At 38.9% G+C, this 25408-nt stretch overlaps 1 protein-coding gene across 3 annotated transcripts in view; it reads left to right on the top strand.

The window, feature by feature from the left end:
* Positions 1-21593, top strand: part of GPALPP1 (GPALPP motifs containing 1) — a 49986-nt gene extending 28393 nt beyond the window's left edge. For all 3 annotated transcript variants that reach the window (XM_038569586.1, XM_038569587.1, XM_038569588.1), the window contains exons 5-9: positions 6275-6406; positions 6817-6981; positions 12642-12740; positions 18292-18510; positions 19262-21593. In XM_038569586.1, coding sequence (XP_038425514.1) covers positions 6275-6406; positions 6817-6981; positions 12642-12740; positions 18292-18510 — 615 coding nt within the window. In that variant the 3' untranslated portion in view covers positions 19262-21593. The remainder of the gene's footprint in view (positions 1-6274; positions 6407-6816; positions 6982-12641; positions 12741-18291; positions 18511-19261) is intronic.
* The last annotated feature ends 3815 nt before the right edge of the window (positions 21594-25408 follow it).

Here is a 25408-nt window from a genome sequence, read left to right as displayed (position 1 = left end):
CCTGGGGCCCCTGGCTGGCTTAGTCAATAGAGCATGCAGCTCTTGATCTCAGGGCCATAAGTTTGAGCCCTCTCTTGAGCCTAGAAATTACTTAAAAAAGAAAAAAATGATAGGCAGCCCGGGTGGCTCAGCATTTTAGCACCACCTTCAGCCCAGGGCCTGATCCTGGAGACCCAGGATCAAGTCCCACGTCGGGCTCCCTGCTTGGAGCCTGCTTCTCCCTCTGTCTATGCTCTACCTCTCTCTGTGTGTCTCTCATGAATAAATAAGTAAAAGTAAAAAAAAGTAAAAAAAAAAAAAAAAGAAAGAAAAGAAAAAGCCAAAGCCCTTATGGGGCCCTCTACAATCTGGTCTCCTTTAGCTCCCTGATTTTGTCTCTTACTTTAATCTGACCACGCTGTGCTCCTTGCTGTACCTCCTCCCACACACAGAGAGGTTCCTACCCCTGAGTTTTTATACCTGCTAAGCCTCTCCAAAATGGCCTTCCCTTGATATCTATGTGGCTTGCCTCCTAGAACTTCAGTTTTTGGCTGAAATGTCACCTTAATGAGGTCATTTCTGACCTCCTAATTCAGAATTGCTAACTCTTCCCCTGATTCCCATCTTCTTCCCTCCTTTAATTTTCTCCAGAGCATCTATCACTACCTCAAACACCATTTATTTTACTACTTCTTTTTGTTTATTGTGGACCTCTCCCCACCATAATGCAAATTTGTTGAGGACAGAGACTTTTGTCTTCTTTCTAGTGGACATTCAGAAGTATTTGTTTAATGAATGAATGAATGAATAAATAAATAAATTAGACATAGTCCCAGCTAATCACACCTGCAACGTAGTGGGGAATGCAGACATTAAACAAACATCTAACATTATGAGTGATTCAAAAGGTGAGACCAAATACAGTGGAACTATGGCAGATGACTCAAAACTAATCTGAAGAAACAAGAAAGTCTGTCTCTGAGAAAATGTCTAAATTAAAGATTGATGAGTTGGAAATATCTCAGCAAAGAGGGCAGGAAAAATTGTTCCAGAAAATACAGATAGCTTCTCTGAAGGCAAAGAGTGTGGAGAGGGAGAGTTAGAGTTTAAGAAGTCCAATGTGGGGACACCTGGGTGGCTCAGCAGTTAAAGTGCCTGCCTTAAGTTCAGGGCGTGTTCCTGGAATCCCGGGATCGAGTCCCACATCGGTCTCCCTGCACAGAGCCTGCTTCTCCCTCTGCCTGTGTCTCTGCCTCTCTCTCTCTCTCTCTCTCTCTCTCTCTCTCTCTCTCTATATATATATATATATATATATATATATCATTAATAAATAAAATCTTAAAAAAAAAGAAGAAGAATTCCATTGTGGTTGGAATAGAGAGAAAGGAGAGAGAAGGCAAGAGCCACTTGAACTTTGAATCCTGGGTAAGCTTAGCTTTTATACCTGGGCGTGTTCCTGGAATCCCGGGATTGAGTCCCACATCGGTCTCCCTGCACAGAGCCTGCTTCTCCCTCTGCCTGTGTCTCTGCCTCTCTCTCTCTCTCTCTCTCTATATATATATATATATATATAATTAATAAATAAAATCTTAAAAAAAAAGAAGAAGAATTCCATTGTGGTTGGAATAGAGAGAAAGGAGAGAGAAGGCAAGAGCCACTTGAACTTTGAATCCTGGGTAAGCTTAGTTTCATGTCAGTATCACGCCGGTTGTTATACTTACCTTAGAGTGTGGTTGCAAGGATTAAATCAGAACAGTAGGTATTCAACCTGTAATAGCTCTCATCATTGTCATTATTCTTACCATCTTCACTCCTCATGCCATGAGAGTATCTTTGAAAATTTTAGTCTAAGGAATCCTTCCAGCAAGGTTGCTAAATACAAGAATAAATTACCAGGGAACTAACCTCCAGGCACACAGAAGACTGCACTGACATGGTCCTATGGTCATACTCCCATCTCCCTGCCACAAACACAAAGAAACACAAGGGGAAAGTAGTAACAAAGCTAATATACAGCAAAGCTCAAAAGAAAGAAAGGAAAGTCCACAGGTGCTAGTGACATTGAGAGAATTCAAAGCTAGAGCAGTAAACACAAGCTGATGTGGCAGAGGACCAGGGCAGTTTTAGGGAAGCCAGCCATAAATCCTAGAGTTGGGCTTGGGGACCAGAGCTGTAACTTTAGCTGTGAAGGCAGAGGAGAGGGAATTGAGGTCTCTGGATAAAACCTATCGCCTCAAAGTTCCACTCTGTCTGCAAAAAAATGCTGGAGACATATAACCCACAGCCCTTGGAAAGTGGGCAGGAAGTTTCATGCTCTCCATAACCTACTTTCAGGTGATTCCTAATATGTCTTACCTATCGTCTCACACAGAGAGGGGCAGGGAAATGGGGAAAGAAGGAGAAATATGGTAAAATGTTAGCAGCTGATGAATTTGGGTGAGGACACATGGGTGTTAGTAGTGAACTACATTTTCCAAAACATTTGCCAAAGGTGTAGCATAATTCACCTTGACACATGCTTGGAATTTTGTCCTAGCTCACCTAGACAGCAAATGGATAGTTTATGCAATTCCCTGGTGGTATCTATCCTATATTTTCTACTTCCCTTAGCAAAAGGTGAGGGGTTACAACAAGGCAGGGACTATACCATTGTAAACCTGTTACAGGTATACTTGGCTCTGAATTATTTGCTTTATAATTTCCCTCTAAACCTTTTTCAAAAGATACTTTTTTGTTTTCATGTTTTCCTTTCTTGAAGAGGGGCTTCTCTTAGTCTCTCATTTACAACATATCCCCCTATATAAAGACATATGCAATACTAATAGTCAACATCTGTTGAGCAATTGCCGTAAGGCTGACACTGCAAAGGACAGTGTAAACATATATTTGTTGTTTACATGACTTAATTATATTCCCAGGCCAACACAACTTAATTTTAATCGAAACAACAGTCCTGGGAAATGGTGTGTCAGCTAGAAAGCTTTTAGCTGCAAATAACAGAAAATCCTACTCAAGGGCAGCCCCGGTGGCCCAGCAGTTTAGCGCTGCCTTCAGCCCAGGGTGTGGTCCTGGAGACCCGGGATCGAGTCCCACGTCGGGCTCCCTGCATGGAGCCTGCTTCTCCCTCTGCCTGTGTCTCTGCCTCTCTCTCTCTCTGTCTGTCATGAATAAATAAATAAAATCTTAAAAAAAAAATTCCTACTCAAAATGGAACTTTGTCTTAACCTCTATGGTTAAGCAAATGGTTGTTTATATAACTGCTGGGGTGATATATAACCTACATTCCCAAAATAAGGAAAATGTGTTTCATATGTAACAAAAGGTATAGAACTAGGGTCATTCTAGATTGGTGAATTGAGCAGCTAAATGATACCCAAGACTGCAGCTTTTTTTTACTTTCTTCTCTGTCAGCTACAATATGTCAGTTCCCCTTAGGTGACCTTTTATTATACCAGGAAGCCTGTCAAAGTTCTGAGATTCACACACACATGCCAGTGTCCAGACACAGGAGGGAATGATCCTACCCTGTGCCCCTTTTGTAGAGAAAGGAACACCTTTGCAGGTTTCCTATAGACCTCTTCTCGTGTTTCTTTGGCCAGATATGGATCACATGCCCATCCCTTGGCCAGTCAGGTAGGCAAAAGGAATTTGACCAAATTGATTGGCTTAGAATTATCAACATTTTCCCCCAGGAGCTAGGGAAGTTCCCAGGTTCCTAAGAAAGATGTGGCTCCAAAGAGGATGAACAAAACATGAGGTTCTCTTTAAAAATAGAGCAGTTACTGGTTGGAACTGTTATAATCCTGATCTAAAAGACAAAAATCTGGGACGCCTGGGTGACTCAGCAGTTGGGTGCCTGCCTTCAGCTCAGGTCATGATCCTGGAGTCCCAGGATCGAGTTCCACATCTGGCTCCCTGCAAAAAGCCTGCTTCTCCCTCTGCCTGTGTCTCTGCCTCTCAGTTGTGTCTAAATCTTTTTAAAAAATAAAATAAAATAAAAGACAAAAATCTGGAACACCTGGGTGGCTCAGTCAGGTAAGCAGCTGGTTCTTAATTTCGGTTCATGCCATAATCTCAGGGTCCTGGGATCTGAGTCCCAAGTTAGGCTCCACGCTCAGAGAAGAATCTGCTAGAGGATCCTCCCTCTCCCCCTCCCCCATCTCTCTCTCTCTCTCAAATAAATAAGTAAATCTTAAAATATATGAATAAATAAAAGACATAAATCTAAGGTCTAAAAAGGCTAAATAGCACATCTGAGGTCACAGAGCTAATACAATGGCAAATTCAGGCCTTGGAACTAGTTCTAACTCTAGTCCAAATATAAACTAGTAAGGTATATAATTTCTACTCTATTTCTGGATAAAATAACTCACCTTTAAAAAAATTTTTTTTACCAGGACACCAAAATGATTAGGTATCTAGATTAGATTTGGATTATGATTCCAGTTTTCTTTTTTCAGTTTAATGTGTTGGGCCCAATTTTCAGTTTGCTCCCTTACCCCTCAGTTAGTTTATAACTCCCAACACCCTAAGCGATTTTTATTTCTAAAAATTCCAGGCATCATCCTACCACGATGTACAAGATGTGCCATATTCTATCTTTATAAAATCATCTCTTGTTCTATGGAAGTAAAAATACCATTTGCATATCCCATCATCTTACATTTCAATACTATATTGATATCATGCCTCTTATAGTTGTAAAAGTTCATTATATTTTTTATATTGGGTCATTTTATGATGTCACCAAGTATCATTTTGTAAGTGCTATAAATATGTTTAAGATAATGTCTTTGACATCAAAGAGCTTACCTTTGTAGAGATGAGCTATAAACACTTAAGGTTAAACATTAACAGTTGAAATTAAAAAAAGAAATAGAGGGCATTCTCTGGTGTAAGTAGAAAACATACTAGCCTCAATCTTAGAATATTTTCATCTTAAATACCAGTTTTATAACCTTGAACAAGTTGTTTAACCTTTCTAAATATGTTTCTCTAAACCTAGGTTTCCTTTGAAAAGAAAACTGGAATAATAATGCCTTTTCACAGTTTTGTTATAAGGATCAAATGGTTCATTGTATACCAAAGTCCATAGTTAGAGAAAGTGAGTGTACTTGTGTGCGTAAATGATTTAGAGTAAGCCAAGAGATATGTAAATATCTAATTATTTATACCAATAGCAATTGCTTTAAGGGTGCAGAGAAGAAACCACAGATAGAAAGTTACCACTGAGTATCTAGTGGGGAACATGTAAACAACACAAATGAGCTTGATCCTGATAGTTTGAAAAAATAAGAGCAAGAAGCTGCCCAGCAGAGCTGAGGACAGATGTCTTATTATTGTTCATCTTAACCATCTCCTCCTTGAGGACAAAGGACTGCTTCAAGCCCTAGAATATATAGCATTTAACACAGAGTCTTATACATAAACTCTTTATTAAAATGATTTATTCTCTCACTCTCTCTCAAATAAATAAAATAAAATAAAAAATAAAATGATTTATTGAGGATGCCTAAATGGCTCAGTCGGTTGGACATCTGCCCTCAGCTCAGGTCATGATCCTAGGGTCCTAGGATTGAGCCTTATGTGGGGCTCCCTGTTCAGTGGGGAGTCTGCTTCTCCCTCTCCCTCTACCCCGCCCCCTGCTGGTGCTCACACTCTCTTTCTCTCTTTCTCTCTCAAAATCTTAAATAAAATGATTTATTGAAAGCAAATTGAATTCACTTATTACAATACTATTATATCTTTACAGTAACGGGGATACTTTGGGAACGAAGTTAACTCATTTGGGCCAGTATTTGTGGGGCTGTTGCATAGCATTTGTTTTCAGTGCACTGTGCTGAGTCATGAAAGTTCATACAGTTTCCAAGAATGTCTTAATTGTGTGTGTCTTATTCCAAAGAGTTCTTTCTGTACCAGGAACGAAAATGGTTTCAACTTGTGTCATCTCTGACCAGTTGGTAGTAACTACCTGGGCCATTATATTAAGAGGAACTGTGAGGCCACATCTGTATCTATCAGGAGGAAAGCAGAAATAATTTAATGAGGCCTGCCATGGACATGGGAGTGTGGGGACAATCCACATTCCGTGATTTTGTCATCTCTGTTCTGTGTACTTTAGGAAGGCAAGGCAAAGGCCCTCATTGCTCAGCAATTAGCTAGCAATATATTGTTTGCATTTTTGTTTTAGTGTCTCTGGGTAATCAGTTTTTGGTGAAATTTTAAGCAATTTAGGATCATTTTCTATAACCTGTAGCTCTGCTCCTGGTTTAAAGGTAATATCTTATTTCAAAAGGAAACAGATAGTAGTGAAGATGAGGACATTGTTGGACCAATGCCTGCAAAAGGACCAGTTAACTATAGCGTCACAACAGAGTTTGAAAAAAGAGCCCAGCGAATGAAAGAAAAATTAACCAAAGGAGACCATGTAAGTGTTAAAAAGACTGTTCTCTGAGAAATAGGCTAAATGAATTAAAAATCTAAATTTTCCAACATTGCTTCTTTCATGAAAGAAATATATGCATATATGTATATAAAGAAAATTTAGGAGTAAGGTAACCCAGAAGCTGGAAAAGGAAAAGACTGGCAAATTTGCCTATATAAAAATTTCATATGGCAAAAGATAACAAAGTCAAAAAAATAATAAATTAGACAAAGGTATTTGTAACATACGTGAAAAAAATCAATCCTTTATATTAAATTCTTTCTCATAAAGTGTGTTTTTTAATGTTAAAGCCTCAATTAAGAAACATGCCCACTTACAGAATATTTTATACACACACACACACTCTGTCTAGGCTCCTTTTTTTTTTCTTCCACTTTTTACTTCTCTTAAAGGATTCATCTAAACCAATTACAAGAGAGTCATGGATGACTGAACTTCCTCCAGAAATGAAAGACTTTGGTCTTGGGCCCAGAACTTTTAAGAGAAGAGCCGATGACAAATCTGGAGATCGATCAGTCTGGACAGACACTCCAGCGGACAGGGAGAAGAAAGCCAAGGTGAGAGGGTTTGTTTGTTCCTGTATTTCTGCCCGTGTTCGCTCTATTTTGAAAAGATAAAAGGCATAATTATTTCAAGGTACTATTTTTAAAATTATGATTCCCAAGGGAAAATACAAATTTCCCCCTGAAAGAAAATAAGGAAAGTGATACCAGTTGCTTACTATTTCCCAGTGAGCTGTCTCATTTAAATCTCAAGAAAACCCAGAGACATGGACTTACTGACTTCATTTTATAGAAGGAAAAACTAACTTTATGAGGTCAACTTTTCTGGAACTAGAGGGCTGGTACATAATGAACAGTAGTTTTTTCTAGAACTTTCTATAACTCAAAATCCCCTAGTGTTTATATACAACATCACACTCTCTCCATGAAACCAAAGCCACACATTGGCCTAGCAAGTTAAGTGATGCATAGAGACGCTCTCTCAAACTTACCTCAGGTGCATTAAGCTTTGCATTACTGTCAAAACAGGCAAGAAACGCTCTTATCAATAGTGCTGAATACTGTATGATCTCTCTTATTTGCGGAATCTGAAAAACAAACAAACTAAAAAAACCCAAATTCATGGATATGAAGAACAGACTGGTGGCTGCCTGAGGAGGGGGTGGGCAAGGTGGGTGAAATGAGTCAAAAATACAACGTACCAGTTGTAAAGTGAATTAAGTCGTGGGGATATAGTGTACAGCACAGTGGCTATCGTTAGTAATACTGCATTGCATATCTGAAATTAGCTAGGAGAGTGGATCTTGAAAGTGCTCATCATGGTGGAAAAAAATGTTACTGTGTTTAGTGATGGATGATACCTGGACTTATTTTGATTATTTTACAGTATACACAAATATCGAGTCATTATATCATACACCTGAAACTAATATAGTATTTCATTGATTACACCTCAATTTTTTTTTTAAAAAAAGAAGCACTTTCATTAGTACATTAAATAATTTGGGAAAAAAAGAAAAAAGTATGGATAGAATACATTATTGACTATTTCTGCTTATTGCCAAATATTCTATTGTAAATTAGGAATTGAACCGTTGTAAATTAGAAATGCCCCAGCACTACTTTTGAAATTTATTCCATCTGAAGGCTTAATTCCCTTTAATTCAAGTTTAAATGCTTGAATAATTGGTACACGAGGGTTATAGCTTTATCAGTTTTGATTTGAGTAGTTCCACACTTCATTTCTGCCCCTAACTCTGTTTTAACTCATTACTGCCCATCAGTAATGAGAATTATGAGGCTTTCTATCTTCATTCTGTAACAATAAATCAAATACCTTCTCTGCCAGGAATTCTGTTGGGTGCAGGTAATAGCAAAATGAAAAAAGCTTCTTAAGGAGCTGTCATTTTTGTGGAGAATTGGTTGTAAGATGCACAGTGTTTTTCTTACAATGTGGATGATATGGTGAGGTCTCCAGACTTTAACACCCTACCTTGTATATGTGGCAAAATCACAAGTTCTCTTTTGTCCAGAAGATGAAGGTTGTAATAGACAGTTGAGGTGAACCGACAGGTGATTTTAGGCCCTGTGATTGAGTTCTTTAGATCCTCTTCTTTTCAGCACTGAAAGTGTTTTGCTCAGTATTACAGTGAACTCATAAAGGGACTATTAATAACTCCTTAAATTTTATGCTATACTATATTAAGCATATGGTACCACAGACTTAGATTTATGGCATAAACTACACAGTATCAGAGAGCTATTCATTTTCTTGTATATTTGATCCTGTGTATAATTTATGACTAATTTTTGTTATGGAAGCTCTTACCCAAATTTCCTTTTTGACAGGTTCTCTCCACTCATCTTTCTTTTCTTTTTATTTTGTATTATTCCTATGGTACCATCTTTTTTTTTTTAAGTTTTTATTTAAATTCCAGTTAGTTAACATGCAGTGTAATATTAGTTTCTGGTGTACAACATAGTGATTCAGCACTTCCATACCTCACCCTGTGCTCTTCACAAGTGCCCTCCTTAATCCCCATCACCTATTTCCCCATCCTCCATCCACCACCCTCTGGTAACCATCAGTTTGTTCTCTTCAATTAAGAGTCTGTTTCATGGTTTGCCTCTCTCTCTTTTTTTCTCCATTTGCTCATTTGTTTTGTTTCTTAAATTCCACATATGAGTGACATCATATGGTATTTGCCTTTGACTGACTTAACTTCACTTAGCATAAAACTCTCCAGTTCCATCCATGTTATTGCAAATGGCAAGATTTCATTGTTTTTTTTTTATTTCATTGTTTTTTATGGCTAAGTAATATACTGTGTGTGTGTGTGTGTGTGTGTGTGTGTGTGTGTACACACCACCTCTTCTTTATCCATTCATAAATTGATGGACACAGGCTGTTTCCATAATTTGGCTGTTGAAGATAATGCTCCTACACACCAGGGTGCATGTATCCCTTTGAATTAGTATTTTTGTATTATTTGGGTAAATACCTAGTAGTGTGATTGTTGGACTGTAGGATAGTTCTAATTGTAGCTTTTTGGGAACCTCCATACTGTTTGCCACAGTGGCTGCACCAGTTTGCATTCCCACCAATAGTCCACAAGGGTTCCTATTTCTCCACATCCTCTCCACCACTTGTTATTTCTTGTGTTTTTTATTTTAGCCATTCTAACAGGAATTTATCCATTTCTTCTAGATTGTCCAATTGGTTGGCATCTAGTTTTTCATAATATTCTCTTATGATTATTTGTATTTCTGGGATGTTGGTTGTCATTTCTCCTCTCTCATTTGTGATTTTATTTTTTGGGGTCCTTTCTGTTTTCTTTTTGATAAATGTGGCTAGAGGTTCATTAATTTTATTAATTTTCTTTTTGAAGAACCAGCTCCTGGTTTCATTGATCTGTTGTTTTTTAGTTTTTGTCATTTATTTCTGCTCTATCTTTACCATTTCTGTTAGCTTTATGCTTCATTTATTGTTCTTTTTTCAAGCTCCTTTAGGTATAAAGTTAGGTTGTTTATTTGAGATTTTTCTTGCTTCTTGAGATGGACCTGTATTGCTATCCACTTCCCTATGAGGACCACTTTTGCTGCATTACAAAGGTTTTGGACCACTGTATTTTTGTTTTCATTTTTTCCATGTATTTCTTCTACTCCTCTTTTTTTTTTTATTTAAAGATTTTATTTATTCATTCATGAGAGACAGAGAGAGAGAGAGAGGCAGAGACACAGGCAGAGGGAGAAGCAGGCTCCCTTCAGGGAGCCCGACATGGGACTCGATCCCTGGTCTCCAGGATCACACCCTGGGCCGAAGGCAGCACTAAACCGCTGAGCCACCTGGGCTGCCCTCTACTTATCTTTCTTTTTAATATTTGACTTCCCGGCATAATCTCCCATGCCACTAAGTCTCACATTCACTTAGCCAACATGGCCTAAAGAAGTATGATTGCTCTTTAGAAAGAAATGGATGTGTTCAGTATAAATTGACATTTATTATGTTCTCATCTGTCTTTTTTTTTTTTTTAAGATTTTATTTATTTATTTATGACAGACACAGAGAGAGAAAGGCAGAGACACAGGCAGAGGGAGAAGCAGGCTCCATGCAGGGAGCCTGAGTGGGACTTGATCCCAGGACCCCAGGATCACACCCCGGGCTGAAGGTGGTGTTAAACTGCTGGGCCACTGGGGCTGCCCCCTCATCTCCCAATCTTGACTAGATATATTAACTCTATTAGATGATCGAGTTTTTTTTTTTTTTTAAGATTTATTTATTTATTATAGACATAGAGAGAGAGAGAGAGAGAGAGAGGCAGAGAGAGAAGCAGGCTCCATGCCAGGAGCCCGACGTGGGCCTCGATCCCGGGTCTTCAGGATTGTACCCTGGGCCAAAGGCAGGCACCAAACCTCTGAGCCACCCAAGGATCCCCAGATGGTCAAGTTTTTGTCTCTATTTACCATAATACCATTGTTCTCTTAATATTTATAAATGAGAACATCTGGGCAGCCCAGGTGGCTCAGCGGTTTAGCGCCACCTTCAGCCCTAGGCCATGATCCTGGAGTCCCGGGATCAAATCCTGCATCAGGCTCCCGGCATGGAGCCTGCTTCTCCCTCTGCCTGTGTCTCTGCCTCTCTCTCTCTCTCTCTCTCTCTGTGCCTCTCATGAATAAATAAAATCTTTAAAAATAAATAAATGAGAACATCTGTTTTCAAGGAAAATTTTGTAAGAAAATAAGAACTGAGCTATTTCTGTATTTTTAACATTCTTCATTAAATACGGCATTGTTTTTAAGTAGGCTCCACATCCAATGTGAGGCTTGAACTTACAACCGTGAGATTGAAAGACACATGTTCTACCAACTGAGTTAACCAAGCACTGTTTTGTACATTATTAAGATAAAAATTGCAGATGACCTCCTTGGTTTCCTTAAGCAGATAACAGCAGTATAAAATACTTGAGAACAGTGGTTTTCAATTGTCTTTTTATGAGCTGTTATCATTCCTGGTTGGAACTATAGTCTCTAGAATCTTTTTTTCTAATTAAAATCTGTTGGAAATTTACCTAAGTACTTCATCTTGTGTACGCACTGTTGTTAAATTTTCTTTTAAGTTCTTATTCCAATTGTTCATTGTTGGCATATATTGTATATTGACCTTGTATCCTTGCAGCTTTGCTGTAGTGTACTTGCTTATTAGTTCCAGGAGTATTTTTATAAATGGTTTGGAGTTTTGTTTTTTTTTTAAGATTTTATTTATTTATTCATGAGAGACACACAGAGAGAGAGAGAGAGAGGCAGAGACACAGGCAGAGGGAGAAGCAGGCTCCATGTAGGGAGCCGGATGTGGGACTCGATCCCGGGTCTCCAGGATCACACCCCAGGCTGAAGGTGGCGCTATACCGCTAAGCCACCAGGGCTGCCCTGGAGTTTCCTATAATCACATCATCTGTGAGTAAAGATAGATGTATTATTTCTTTTCCAAACTCCTTAAACCTTGTCTTTTTATTTTTCTACCCAAAGAGTGACTTTACTAGTTTTAAAAACAGGTAATATAGGATTTCTTTTTTGTATTATTAAGAGTTTATTTTTAAGTAATCTCTATACCCAACATGGAGCTCAGACTTACAACCCCCAGATCAAGTCACATGCTCTACCAGCTGAGCCAGCCAGCTGCCCCTATAGGATTTCTTTTAAAGTCTAATTTTCTCTTTTTTTTTTTTTAAGATTTTATTTATTTATTCTTGAGAGACACAAAGAGAGAGGCAGAGACACAGGCAGAGGGAGGAGAAGTAGGCTTCATGCAAGGAGCCTGATGCAGAACACTATCCCGGAACTCCAGGATCACACCCTGAGCCAAAGCAGATGCTCAACGGCTAAGCCACCCTGGCATCCCTAATTATTCTCTTTGTCATCATTGTTTGTCAAACTCCTTTGTGAGTTTGATAAATAAGGAATTTCTTCCAGTTAGTTGATTGAACAGGTTTCTTCTTGTTTTTAAGAAAATCATAGAGTAGAACTTGAACAATCCCTTCAACTATATGTTGATGATCCCATATCAACTATATGTATATATATTCCTATTGGGAAAAGATTCATCAATCTTAGTTTAGTCTCTTATTACTCAATCTGAATAAAAATAATAGGTTTTTTTTTTTTAGTTTTTCTTAACTATATGGCTCAATAGTATATTTTCTGTGTTCATTCTTCAGGAAACACAAGAAGCAAGGAAGTCATTTAATAAGAAGGATGAAGAACATGTATTGTCAGGAAGGGAAAAGAGGTTGGCTGAGCAGGTGTCCTCATACAATGTAAGTAAGAATAAAATATATAAGCGTTTATTTTCTTCTTTTTCTTTTAAGAGCGGTCATAAGTTTTGTCATTATTTTTTAAAAATTTATTTATGTATTTGAGAGAGAGAGTATGTATTAGTTGTGGGAGGGGCAGAGAGAGAATCTCAAGCAGAACACTGAGTGTGGACCCCAACTTGGGGCTGGATCCCACAACCCTGAGATCACAACCTGAGCCGAATCCAAGAGTCAGATGCTTAACTGACTGTGCCACCCAGGTGCCCCAAGCTTTTTTTTTTTTTCCTATCCTTCAGTATTGTCTTTCTTGTTTCTCTTTCTTTTATACATCTTCCTTTTTACCTCGATCTTTTTCTGCATGTATGTCCTGAGAAATATCCCACTTTGTTGTATTATATACATTTATCTTAAATCCTTTTTATAGGATTTTTGTAGGATTTTTTTTGTATTCATGTAATATTTTCAATTTGTATTTTTTTTAAGATTGTATTTATTTAATCTTGAGACACAGAGGAAGAGAGAGGCAGAAACATAGGCAGAGGGGATCCCTGGGTGGCTCAGCAGTTTAGCGCCTGCCTTTGGCCCAGGGCGCGATCCTGGAGTCCCGGGATTGAGTCCCACATCAGGCTCCTGGCATGGAGCCTGCCTCTCCCTCCTCCTGTGTCTCTGCCTCTCTATGTCTATCATAAATAAATAAATCCTTAAAAAAAAAAAAAAAAGAAAGGAAGGAAGAAACATAGGCAGAGGGAGAAGCAGGCTCCATGCAGGGAGGGACTCGATCTCAGGACTCTGGGATCACGACCTGACCCAAAGGCAGATGCTCAACCACTGAGCCACCCAGGCGTCCCTTTCAGTTTACTTAAGTTATATATCAGAAATTTAATTTCTAGAGATTAGTAACAGATGATCAGAAAACAAGAGCCCTGGCCTTGCAGATACTTCCACCCAGAGCCGCCTGCGCCACCCAGCCATGGTCAGTCCCACCACGTTCTTTGACATCACTGTGGACTGGGAGCCCCTGAGCTGCATCACTTTCGAGCTGTTTACAGACCAAGTTCCAAAGACAGCAGAGAACCTACCTCCCGTGGGTACTGGAAAGAAAGGATTTGGTAGTAAGGTTCCTGCTTTCATAGGATTATTCTAGGACTTATGTGCCAGGGTGGTGACTTCACACGCTATGACACTTGTGGTAAGTCTACCTATGAGGAGAAATTGGCTGATGAGAATTTCATCCTGAAGCACATGGTCCTGGCATCCTGTCCGTGGCAAATGCTGGACCCAACACGAACGATTCCCAGTTTTTCATCTGCACTGCCAAGACTGTGGTTGGGTGGCAGGCAGGTGGTCTTTGGCAAGGTGAGAGAGAGCATGAATATAATGGAAACGATGGAGCAGTTTGGGTCCAGGAGTGACAAGCCCAGCAGGAAGATTACCATTGCTGACTGTAGATAAATCTAATAAATTTGACTTGTATTTTACTTTAACTACCAGACTATTCCTTTGATAGCTCAGGAAAGCACTCCTTTACCCTCATCTGCTCAAAAAATCTGATAATCTCTATGCTCTCACTGCAGTTCAGTGGATTCCACATTTTCCTTACTCCCCTCCCAAGTCTAGCTGGATTGAAGAGTCAAGCTTATGATTGTGAAATAAAAACTAAACAGCAATAAAAGAAAGCAAAAGCCTTACTAATTCCTAGAGATCCTCAGTTCATATTTTATATTATAAGCAGATTTGGAATATTCAATGTGAAGATTTAAATATTGGAGAAAAGAATCTAAATTTATAAACTAAACACTTTAGTATTCATTTGACATTTTGTTATTTCATTATATTCTCTTACTTTAAAGAAAAAAGCAAAAAACAAAAACTGGTGATTGTTCCAGCTCAGAGAATAAATGTAAATTACCAAACCTTTCAGCCCTGCAGTGTTTAGGTATTTAAGGAAAATTACTTGTTCTCAGTGTATTAGTTAATGAAAAGTTCCATAAATGTTAAAAACATAGTTAGCATGATTAGTTGGACATATGTAGACCAGTACACAAACACTAAGCATACATGAAACATTCTTGGAAACTGACCAAAAACTCCACTTACATGGGACATTTTTGAAAACTGACCAGCTTAAGAGTCAAAGCTCAACAAAACTAAGAATCACTATCATTAAAGCCATGTTCTCTGAACTCAAGAAATTGAAGTAAAAATTCAGAATAATTTAAAAGACTTATACAAGGGATCCCTGGGTGGCACAGTGGTTTGGCGCCTGCCTTTGGCCCAGGGCACGATCCTGGAGACCCGGGATCGAGTCCCACGTCGGGCTCCCGGTGCATGGAGCCTGCTTCTCCCTCTGCCTGCGTCTCTGCCTCTCTCTCTCTCCTCTCTGTGCATTCTCATGAATAAATAAATAAAAATCTTTATTAAAAAAAAAAAAGACTTATACAAGTGGAACTTAGAAAAATTCAGAATTTGAATTTTGCATGAAAAACATGAAAAAAATGAAAAAAAAACATAATAATGAAAGTTAGAAAATACCTAGACATGAATAACACAAAAATATGACATACCAAAAATGTACGCAATGCACTATCAGGTGGTACTTAGAAGCAAAATTTATAGCCATAATGAGTTCTGTTAGAAAAGAATAGCTGAAAATCAATAAGCTGGGCCTTTTTCCAAATAGGCATTTCCTTTTTTTTTTTTTAATACATGGTTTAGTACCTGTGCTTTTTTTTTTATTGGAGTTCAATTTGCCAACATATAGCATATCACCCAGTGCTCATCCTACCAAGTGCCTCTCCCCCCAGTGCCTGTCACCCAGTCACCTCAACCCCCCACCCACCTCCTTTCCACTACCCCTTGTTCGTATCCCGGAGTTAGGAGTCTCTCATGTTCCATCACCCTCACTGATATTTCCCACTCATTTTCTCTACTTTCCCCTTTTTTCCCTTTCACTAATTTTTATATTCCCCAACAAATAGGCATTTCCTATACTACACCTCCCCTGTGACCCTACAGCATCACCCTGGGCATCTACTTAAGGCAAATGAAAACCTAACCAGCACAAAGATTGAATATGCTTTATCCTTAATGTCTTCAAAAAGACTTCTATGAGAAGCTCTGCCTCTGAAACTAATAATACACTATCTGTTCAAATAATTCAAATAGTTGAATTTGAATTTTTTTTTAAACTTTCTTTTTTTTTTTTAAGATTTTATTTACTTATTCATGAAAGACACAGAGAGAGAGAGAGGCAGAGACACAGGCAGAGGGAGAAGCAGGCTCCATGCGGGAAGCCTGATGTGAGCCTCGATCCCGGAACTCCAGGATCATGTCCTGGGCTGAAGGCAGACGCTAAACTGCTGAGCCACCCGGGCTGCCCTTGAATTTGAATTAAAAAAAAAAAAAAAAGAAAAAAAAGATTTGCACATTGGAAAAAAGTCTTCTATAAGAATGTTCAGGGATCCCTGGGTGGCGCAGCGGTTTAGCGCCTGCCTTTGGCCCAGGGCGCGATCCTAGAGACCCAGGATCGAATCCCACGTCGGGCTCCCGGTGCATGGAGCCTGCTTCTCCCTCTGCCTGTGTCTCTGCCTCTCTTTCTCTGTATGTGTGTGACTATCGTGAATAAATAAAATAAAATTAAAAAAAATTAAAAAATAAAAAAAAAAGAATGTTCATAGAAGCTTTATTCATAGGGGCATCTGGGTGGCTCAGTGGTTGAGCATCTGCCTTTAGCTCAGGTCATGACCTTAAGGTCCTGGGATCAAGTTCTGTATCGTGCTCCCCACAGGGAGCCTGCTTCTCCCTCTGCCTGCGTCTCTGCCTCTCTCTCTCTCTGTGTCTTTCATGAATAAGTAAATAAAATCTTAAAAAAAAAAAAAGCTTTATTCATAATAGCAACATTCTGGGGACAGCTCAGATGCTTATCAATAAGAGAAAGAAAAATAATTCAATAAAATATTACTCAGAAATAAAAAGGAACAAATAACAGGGTAGCCTGAGTAGCTCAGTCAGTTATGCATCTGCCTTCAGCTCAGGTCATGATCCCAGGGGCTTGGTTGGGATCAAGCCCCACATTGGTCTCTCTGCTCAGCAGGGAGGCTGCTTCTCCCTCTCCCTCTGCTTAACACTCTACCTACTTGTGTATGCTCTCGCTCGCTCTGTCAAATAAATAAATCTTTTTTTTTTTTTTTTCAAAAAGGAACAAATTACAAATAAATGGAACAACTTGGATAAGTCTCAAAGTCATTACACTGAGTACAAGGAAGTATGTACAAGAAAGTACATACTGCACCATTCCATATATATGAAGCTCTACATTAGCAGAATGAATCTGTGGTAGAAAAAAATCAGAATACTGGTTGTTGGGGTCACGGTATGAGTATTGACTAGGAAGGGGCAAAGTGTGATAGAAATGTTCCAGATTTTGAATTATAAAACTCAGTGACTGTACACTTAAGATTTATGCATGTTGGGGGATCCCTGGATGGCTCAGCGGTTTGGCGCCTGCCTTTGGCCCAGGGCGTGATCCCAGGGTCCCGGGATCGAGTCCCACGTCAGGCTCCCGGCGTGGAGCCTGCTTCTCCCTCCTCCTGTGTCTCTGCCTCTCTTTCTCTATGTCTATCATAAATAAATAAATAAATAAAATCTTAAAAAAAAAAGATTTATGCATGTAAATTTACCTTAAAGGAGAAAATTGTGAACAAATGTGGAGTTCTAGCTAATGAAATGAATGCTAAAGTACTTAGGGATTGTGTAATGATGTCTACAGTTTACCTTAGAATGCATCAAAGGGTGCCTGGATGGTACAGTCGTTTAAGCATCAGACCGTTAATTTCGGCTCAGGTCATGATCCTCAGGGTCCTGAGTTGGAGCCCTCTGATGGGTTCTGTGCTGGCTGTGGAGCATGCTTAAGGTTCTCTCTCTGCCCCTCCCCCAGCTCCCCTTCTGTGCTCTGTCTGTCTCTAAAATAAAATAAAACAGGGCAGCCCAGGTGGCTCAGCGGTTTAGCACCACCTTCAGCCCAGGGCGTGATCCTGGAGACATGGGATCGAGTCCCATGTCAGGCTCTCCCTGCATGGAGCCTGCTTCTCCCTCTGCCTATGACTCTACCTCTCTCTCTGTGTCTGTGTCTCTCATGAATAAATAAATAAAATCTTTATAAAAAAAATAAAAATGAAATCTGTAGGACAGGCCAAATCCTGTCTTGGATTTGGCAAAACCTATTAGGGTTTGTAAAAGCCCTCCTTAATGTTCGTTCATCATGACTGCTTAATCATTTTGCTTCATGATCATATTCTGTCCATACTCGTACAAGTAAAGTTTTTTTTTAATTTTTATTTATTTATGATAGTCACACAGGGAGAGAGAGAGAGAGAGAGAGGCAGAGACACAGGCAGAGGGAGAAGCAGGCTCCATGCACCGGGAGCCCGATGTGGGATTTGATCCTGGGTCTCCAGGATCGCGCCCTGGGCCAAAGGCAGGCGCCAAACCGCTGCACCACCCAGGGATCCCACAAGTAAAGATTTTCATTTCTACCCCTCTTCCTCTCCCCTAGGAATCAAAAAGATCAGAATCTCTTATGGACATTCATCATAAGAAATTAAAAAATAAGGCTGCCGAAGAGAAAAATAAGCCCCAAGAAAGAATACCATTTGACCGTGATAAAGATCTCAAAGTTAATCGGTTTGATGAAGCTCAGAAAAAAGCTCTGATAAAGAAATCTAGAGAACTAAACACCAGATTTTCACATGGCAAAGGCAGTATGTTTTTATAAGTAAGTATATCTCAGTGAGGTATATTTTCAAACTGATAAATTTGAACTTTTCTAAATACGCTGTTATCTATAAGTAATTGTGTGTAAAAATCTATTTCCTTTTATAATAAAGTAGTTTATAACCTGAAAATCTTTTTTGATAAGTCAACCATGAGTTTTTGAATATTCAGCCCTGTGGGATAAAAAATGTAGTTAACTGGAAAAGTAGCCTTGTCTTCAGGCATTGCTATTAACCAGGCATTGCTATTAAAAACACTAAAATTACATTTTAGTTTAAAAGAAATGGCAAAGGAAAGAGTGGTTTAAGGTTGGGTAAATATGCATGCTTTTTTAAAGAACAGAGAAAGATGTGTTTATCGTTTCTGTGTTAAACAAGGTCACAGTTAGAAAACGTTCATTGCTTTGAAAGCTTCTAAGTTAAGGTTTAAAATCACATCCTTCATCCAAGCCCAATCTGACCAGGGTTCATAAAGGTGAGTAAGGAATTACATAAAAACTGAGGTTGCTCCTTAAAATCTTTAATTGTATGAAACCTACATCAATATTAAAATATGGCTTTAAAGGAAAATACAGGGGTGCCTGGCTGGTTCAGTCGGTGGAGCATGTGACTCTTGATCTCAGTATTGTGAGTTCGAGCCCCACGTTGGGGTGTAGAGATTACTTAAAAATCTAAAAAAATTAAAAATAAAGGAAAATATGGTTAAGGTTAGAAACATTTCCAACTTACTAAACTTTCTTATTCTTACTTCAGGGGGATTTCCCTGTGCAATGAAGAAAAGTTGAAGAACACTCTTTTGTCAGTCTGTCCACCTTTATTCCTTTGTTTTGAGTTTCTTAAAATTAGAGATTACTTTAGTCTTAAAAACCATACAAACGTACCTTGTGCTGTATGTCCTGTAAGTCACGTGGAAACCTAAAGTCAGTATTTCTTATGTGGAATAGAATTTTATGTGTCTTTGGCTTCTGAGGAAGTGTGGGCTTTTCTTCAAATAATTATTTTGAGGGCAGCCCGGGTGCCTCAGCCATTTAGTGCCACCTTCAGCCCAGGGCATGATCCTGGAGACCCGGGATCGAGTCCTACATCAGGCTCCCTGCATGGAGCCTGCTTCTCCCTCTGCCTGTGTCTCTGCTTCTCTCTGTGTGTGTCTCTCTCATGAATGGATAAATAAAATCTTTTTTTAAAAAATAATTATTTTGGGGATCTCCCACCTATTCCCTAATTTTTGTGGTGTCTCCCAAGTATTGTGTAAGATCTGTTCAGGACTATTCACTGAATCTCCACCAGTGTAGACCTCCTTATCAGCTGTTCCTAACCTGCCCTGGAGTAAGTGTGTTGAGTCCTTGCAGTAAATCCATGCATCTGAAATTGTTCGGGTTTTCCCTCTAAACTGCAGCCAGTGAATACACATTTACAAATAGAGGGCTTGGAGGTTTTGTCTGTTTTGTTGACGTTTTGCTTGTTTGGGCAACCAGGGCTTTTCGTTTCTTGTTTGGGTTTTTTGTGTTGGTTGGTTGGTTGGTTGGTTGGTTGGTTGGTTGGTTTTTAAGTAAGAAAGAAGGGCCTCTATGTTATCTCGTGTACTAAGAAAAACTAATTTGATTTTTCCAACTTTAATAAGTACTTCTAGGAGAGGCGAATCTAAGGGACAAAATATGCCATTAACAATTAGCAGTGTGAAGTCAAAGACTTGGTCTCTCTGGGCTCAGCCAAAGCTTTCTAAGTCTTTAAACTTTGCTTTGAGGTTATCTTATTTTACCCATTTATATTTAACAGATTTTAGCTAATTTATTGGGGACTGATCTTTTATATCAATCATGAGTAGTCTTTTTTAAAAATCAAGTTCATAATCTTGAAATATAAAAATATGAATGGAAACTCTAATCATAACCACTCTAATGAGAGTACGTAACTTGGTAATGCTTTGAGGCACTGTCTCTTAAGATGTTAAATAGAACATTCTAAATAGTTAAAGCCTAAATTCAAATTCTCTTAGTTATGTTTTATTACAGAGTCATCCTAATTGTTCACTAGTTCTGTGTTATAGTTTTGATAAAGCATGAGGGGTTTTGTTTTTTTGTTTTGTGTGGGGGAAAAAAAGAACACAAAATGAGAGACTAGGTAGGAGGTGGGAGGTTTTAATGGAAAAACATTCTGATTCTTAGTTCATTTAGGCTTTGTGAAAATTGAGTACAGTGAACTGTTGAGATTATGGCACAAGTTATTCCTCGTTGCTCTTTTATGATATCAGCGTAAACAGTAGCCTACTCAAGGAGTGTAGCTTTTAAAGAGATGAATTCTCCTAAGCAAACTGAAACAGCTTCTTGTCTAAGCAAAATTGAACAGAGCTACCATTTGACTAAAGATGTCATTTTTAGTAATATTTTCTGAATGCAGAACATTGTGCAAAAGCATCCACTGCTCTCATTTAATTTCGTTATAATTTTCCTGGACGAAAGGAAGACATGTTTTCCAGTTCCTCACCCTTCTATAAATTTCTAACATACAGTTTTGGGAAACTTTGTATTTTTTAAAGTAAAAATATCACCTTTGGTTACTTCTTTTTCTTTGTTTTATTCATCTTAAGGGGATAGGATATTTCTGCATCACGTAGTTACTGTTTTTCCCGTCACCTTGAAGCGTCTTTGTCCTCTGCAAAAGAGAGAAAAACCTCTTCTCTCTGCCTGATGCTTTCCATGAGTTACCATCTTACTGCTCCCTTGGGTGTAATGCTCTTTCATGCCATCCCAGTTTTAATCAAACGTGAGGCCAGACCAGAGGTTTTTATGCCCCTCGGAGAGACTAAGCCCAGTAGAATAGCATTGATAATAAAAGAACAGAGTTGCTATTTACACAGAATGGAAAGGTGCTCAGGGCAGCCCCTCCCCTCTTCCAAAGTGGTAAAAAGCCTAATTAATTCAAGTCTCCATTCATCTGGCAGAAAATTAGCATCAGCTGGCATTTTATATGCAGTAGTGGATGAGTGAAGGACTATAATCATAGCTCACTACTTGCTATTGTTTTTGTTTTAATATTCAACTATAGTAGTGTTTTAAAAGTTAAATGAAGAATAAACTCAAATATATTAAAAAAAAGAAAATTAGCATCATTGACATCTTCTAATAAGACCTTTTTAATTTCTTGTACTTCTTGGCTAAGTCTTATAGAACTGTGGCCTCCTTTGAAACTTAAAAATGAAGGGAAAAATTAAAAAGCCAACACTAAGTTCAAAAGATGAAGCAGGGGCAGCCTGAGTGGCTCAGCGGTTTAGCGCCTGCCCTTGGCCCAGGGTGTGATCCTGGAGACTCGGGATCAAGTCCCACGTCGGGCTCCCTGCATGGAGCCTGCTTCTCCCTCTGCCTGTGTCTCTGCCTCTCTCTTCTCCGTGTGTCTCTCATGAATAAATAAAATCTTTAAAAAAAAAAAAAAAAAAGATGAAGCAGATACTGTAACATTCTTTTCTGTTGAAGGTGACATCTAAGTTCATTGTACCTGAAATTACATGATTTTTGTCCACCTCTGTAAGTTGTCATCTCAGATAGACTGAGTTACTTCCATGAATAACCACATTACTGATAAATAAATGGTGGCGTTAGCAAGGGAGGGGATTGGGAGCGGGAACAGAAGATGAGAGATGGTGGCTACACCATTCATTATCACATAAATTAGAACCTTTTTATATTAGCAAAATATTGTAAATTAAACCATTGCTCTTTAAAAAAACAAAACAGGGATCCCTGGGTGGCGCAGCGGTTTGGCGCCTGCCTTTGGCCCAGGGCGTGATCCTGGAGACCCGGGATCGAATCCCACATCGGGCTCCCGGTGCATGGAGCCTGCTTCTCCCTCTGCCTGTGTCTCTGCCTCTCTCTCTCTCTCTGTAACTATCATAAATAAATAAAAATTAAAAAAAATAAAAATTAAAAATAAAAAAATAAAAAAACAAAACAATGACAAAAATCATGGTCTTACTAAGAGGTTTTCAGTCATGTTTGGATATAGCAGCCATTTCGCATTTAATTTATCTTTTGAACTTTTAATAGTTCTTTTAATTAATGAGTTTTTTTAGAAGCGAGGTTGAGATTGACATGGTACCAAAACTTCCTTGCTCCAGAATAGATTAATAGTTATTCTATAAATTATTTGGTCCCGAAACATCACGGCACTTTTTATTTCTTATATGGGGTAGATCATGTTAATATTATTACTCAGAAACATATAATCATGGGAGATAGGTTTCTTAAACTATAAGAGTCCTTGTCTTGTGTCTTTTATACTTCTTTCATGGTGATGATAAACATTGTTAGAAAAAATAACTCTCTGTTGAGTATTGTACCTACGAGGAAGAATTAACATGGAGGAAAGTGATTAGAGATAGTGCCTGTGTAACATCCGTGCCAAGTCTTCTATTTCATGATATTAATTTATTTTACTTTGGTTTTTACACCATCATGAGATCTAAGTCTGCAGTTACAGAGGTCATGCATTTCCTGTTATAAGAGAGGTATATTTTTTTGCAGCTTCAAAAATTGTTTTACTGTGCCTGTGGTTTGTAAAATACTATAAAGAGCTATACACTGCCCCCTTTGAATCTTTTCATTTTGAACTTTACAATAAAAGACTGTTTTTAGAAAAGAATTCCTGATGTATAATTTTTTATGTATAAATAAAGTTTCATCTCTATCTGAGAAGCTGAGGTCTTTTCTTTTTCTTCTGTTTTAATATTACTAACTCATCTGAAGCAAGCAATCTTGGCAAAGAGAATATTCCACAAAAATACATTCTGGCCAACCGGATCATTTTAGGAAGACAGCTCACTTGCCAGGTTTTCATTATCCCAACATAATTACAAACAGTAACTGTTTTCTTTAGACATGCAAGACAAATTGGAAATGCTCTTAAGAGCACCATGGCACAAGAGGGCTAGCACTGGCTTATCACCAAGATTCCATTGTTTTGGAACGGTCGGTGGATGTTTTCAGGAGTGTTTGATTATCAGCTTTTTTCTTTCCTACTTCCCAAATTCTTTCAGAACACATGTATTCTTTTATCATTTGGGGTGGAGGGATTATCCCCCCCCCCTATTTTTGTAAATCCTACCCCCCCTTTTTTTGTAAATCCTAATTTTTTATTATATAGGGTTAGTTGAGGATGAGAAACTTTTCAGGTAAAATGATAAGAAACGTCTTTCTGAAGAGATGTCATTTAAGCTAAAACCTAAAAAATGAAAAAGATGCTAGCAGTGTGAACAGTGACTGACCACACATGCAAAGGCCTTGAAGCATTAGTTCTGAGGTGTTTGAAAAACTGCACCAGGGTGGACGGTATGTAAGAAATACAGGGGCTCAGGGTTGGTCCTTGCTACTGATGCCAGGAACCCCAGATAAAGGCATCTGAGCAGTTAGAAGGTGAAAGGAAGCCTCCCAGAGGAGAGTATACTTTGGCCAAGTCATAAACATCACACAGGAGTTAGCCAGATGGGTCCTAACACCAAAGATCTGTCCTCCTGGCCTTCGAGGATTCCCAGCCATGTCTGCACTGGTCCTTCAGGTCCTTGCTCTGAAGACTGCACGTACTCCACTAGTGTCAGCAGCAGAAAATAAGTGCATTGAACGTCTGCCTATACTTGTCCCCAAAACTACTTCAAGCACAGCCGGGGCCTTTTGTCTTATCTTTCAAAATTTGTCATAAATTATTGTTCATTTCCTCCCCATAGGCCTAATTATTAAGGATTATATACATTCTCTTTAAGAGCTAAATAGCACCAGATACCAAATGAGTAAATGAATCTTTAAAATTCAGGGCTTGGAAGGAGATTTTCATATTTCTATTTCTTGTGATCCTTGGACCGCCATCAGAATCAACTGAGGAGATTGATTAAATGCAGGTTCCCAGGCCCACTCCTCTGGGAATCCTTGAGGTTAGAGCCCAGAGAATCTCTGCTTTTAACCATCTCTCAGGTCATCCTTCGTAAAAAGTTTGAGAATCACTGCACTTACTATATCCATGATCATCTTAGGTCGCACAGCTGCAGCCACTAGTACCAGCAATAACTTGCATTACGAAGAGTAGGTTGTCCTTCCTATCGGGGAATTGATGCCTAAAAGGGTATATTCTTCAAACATTTTGACCAGCCAGCTACCACGGGGCTCAAGATTCTACTGTCAGTGATAGTTTGGTTTCATTAGATTGCCTTCTCGTAGGCTCCTTTTAAAATGGAAGAGTCTTCAGGAGGAGTAGTACGTTATAAGATCTTTGGCGCTGGCTGGTGGCTCTCAAGAGATCGCTGAATACCCTGGAAGCGCAGAACACACGCATGCGAACCATGAACTCCAGAGGTGGTCTCTGCCTTGTGACTTTTCCTTAGCAAAACTCACCAATGTTGAGGTCTGAGATAACTGTGCCTTGACAGCTAATTATTTTAACTAAAGAACGTTGAAAGCAAGTGAGTTTACTTTTTGGATACCATTTTCTACATTTGCTAACAAAAGAACAATGACAGTAGCTAAAGGAACGTCAAGGAGAAACAAAGGGGCATGATTGTTTTAAAGCTGAAAATTTTCAAGGACCTATGCTAGAATATTTAAAAGAACTGCAGAACTCCTGTCAGGTCTCTGATAACCGCCTCTCTGCCATCCAACCTTTCCATTTGGTCTCCTTAGGATGAGGTAATGTTGGCCAAACAGGGCATGTGATGAGTTATTTAGTCCTAAAGTTTTCATACAGTCAACGCTCTGAGATGAAAACAGATGTGCTCCTTCTATCACTGGGCACAAGAGCCCTCATTAACATAGGAGAATTAGTGATACTATGCTAATTAAGAGCATAAACATTGGAAACCAGCCTGGAATGGAATCCTGGCCCTGCCACTAGCTGTGTAGACTTGAGAAAGTTCCTTAACCT

This window comes from Canis lupus, chromosome 22 (assembly GCF_011100685.1).
Source record: "Canis lupus familiaris isolate Mischka breed German Shepherd chromosome 22, alternate assembly UU_Cfam_GSD_1.0, whole genome shotgun sequence".
Taxonomy (NCBI): domain Eukaryota; kingdom Metazoa; phylum Chordata; class Mammalia; order Carnivora; family Canidae; genus Canis; species Canis lupus.
The sequence above is the reverse complement of the archived record's forward strand: the minus strand, read 5'-3'. Positions and strand labels throughout refer to the sequence as shown.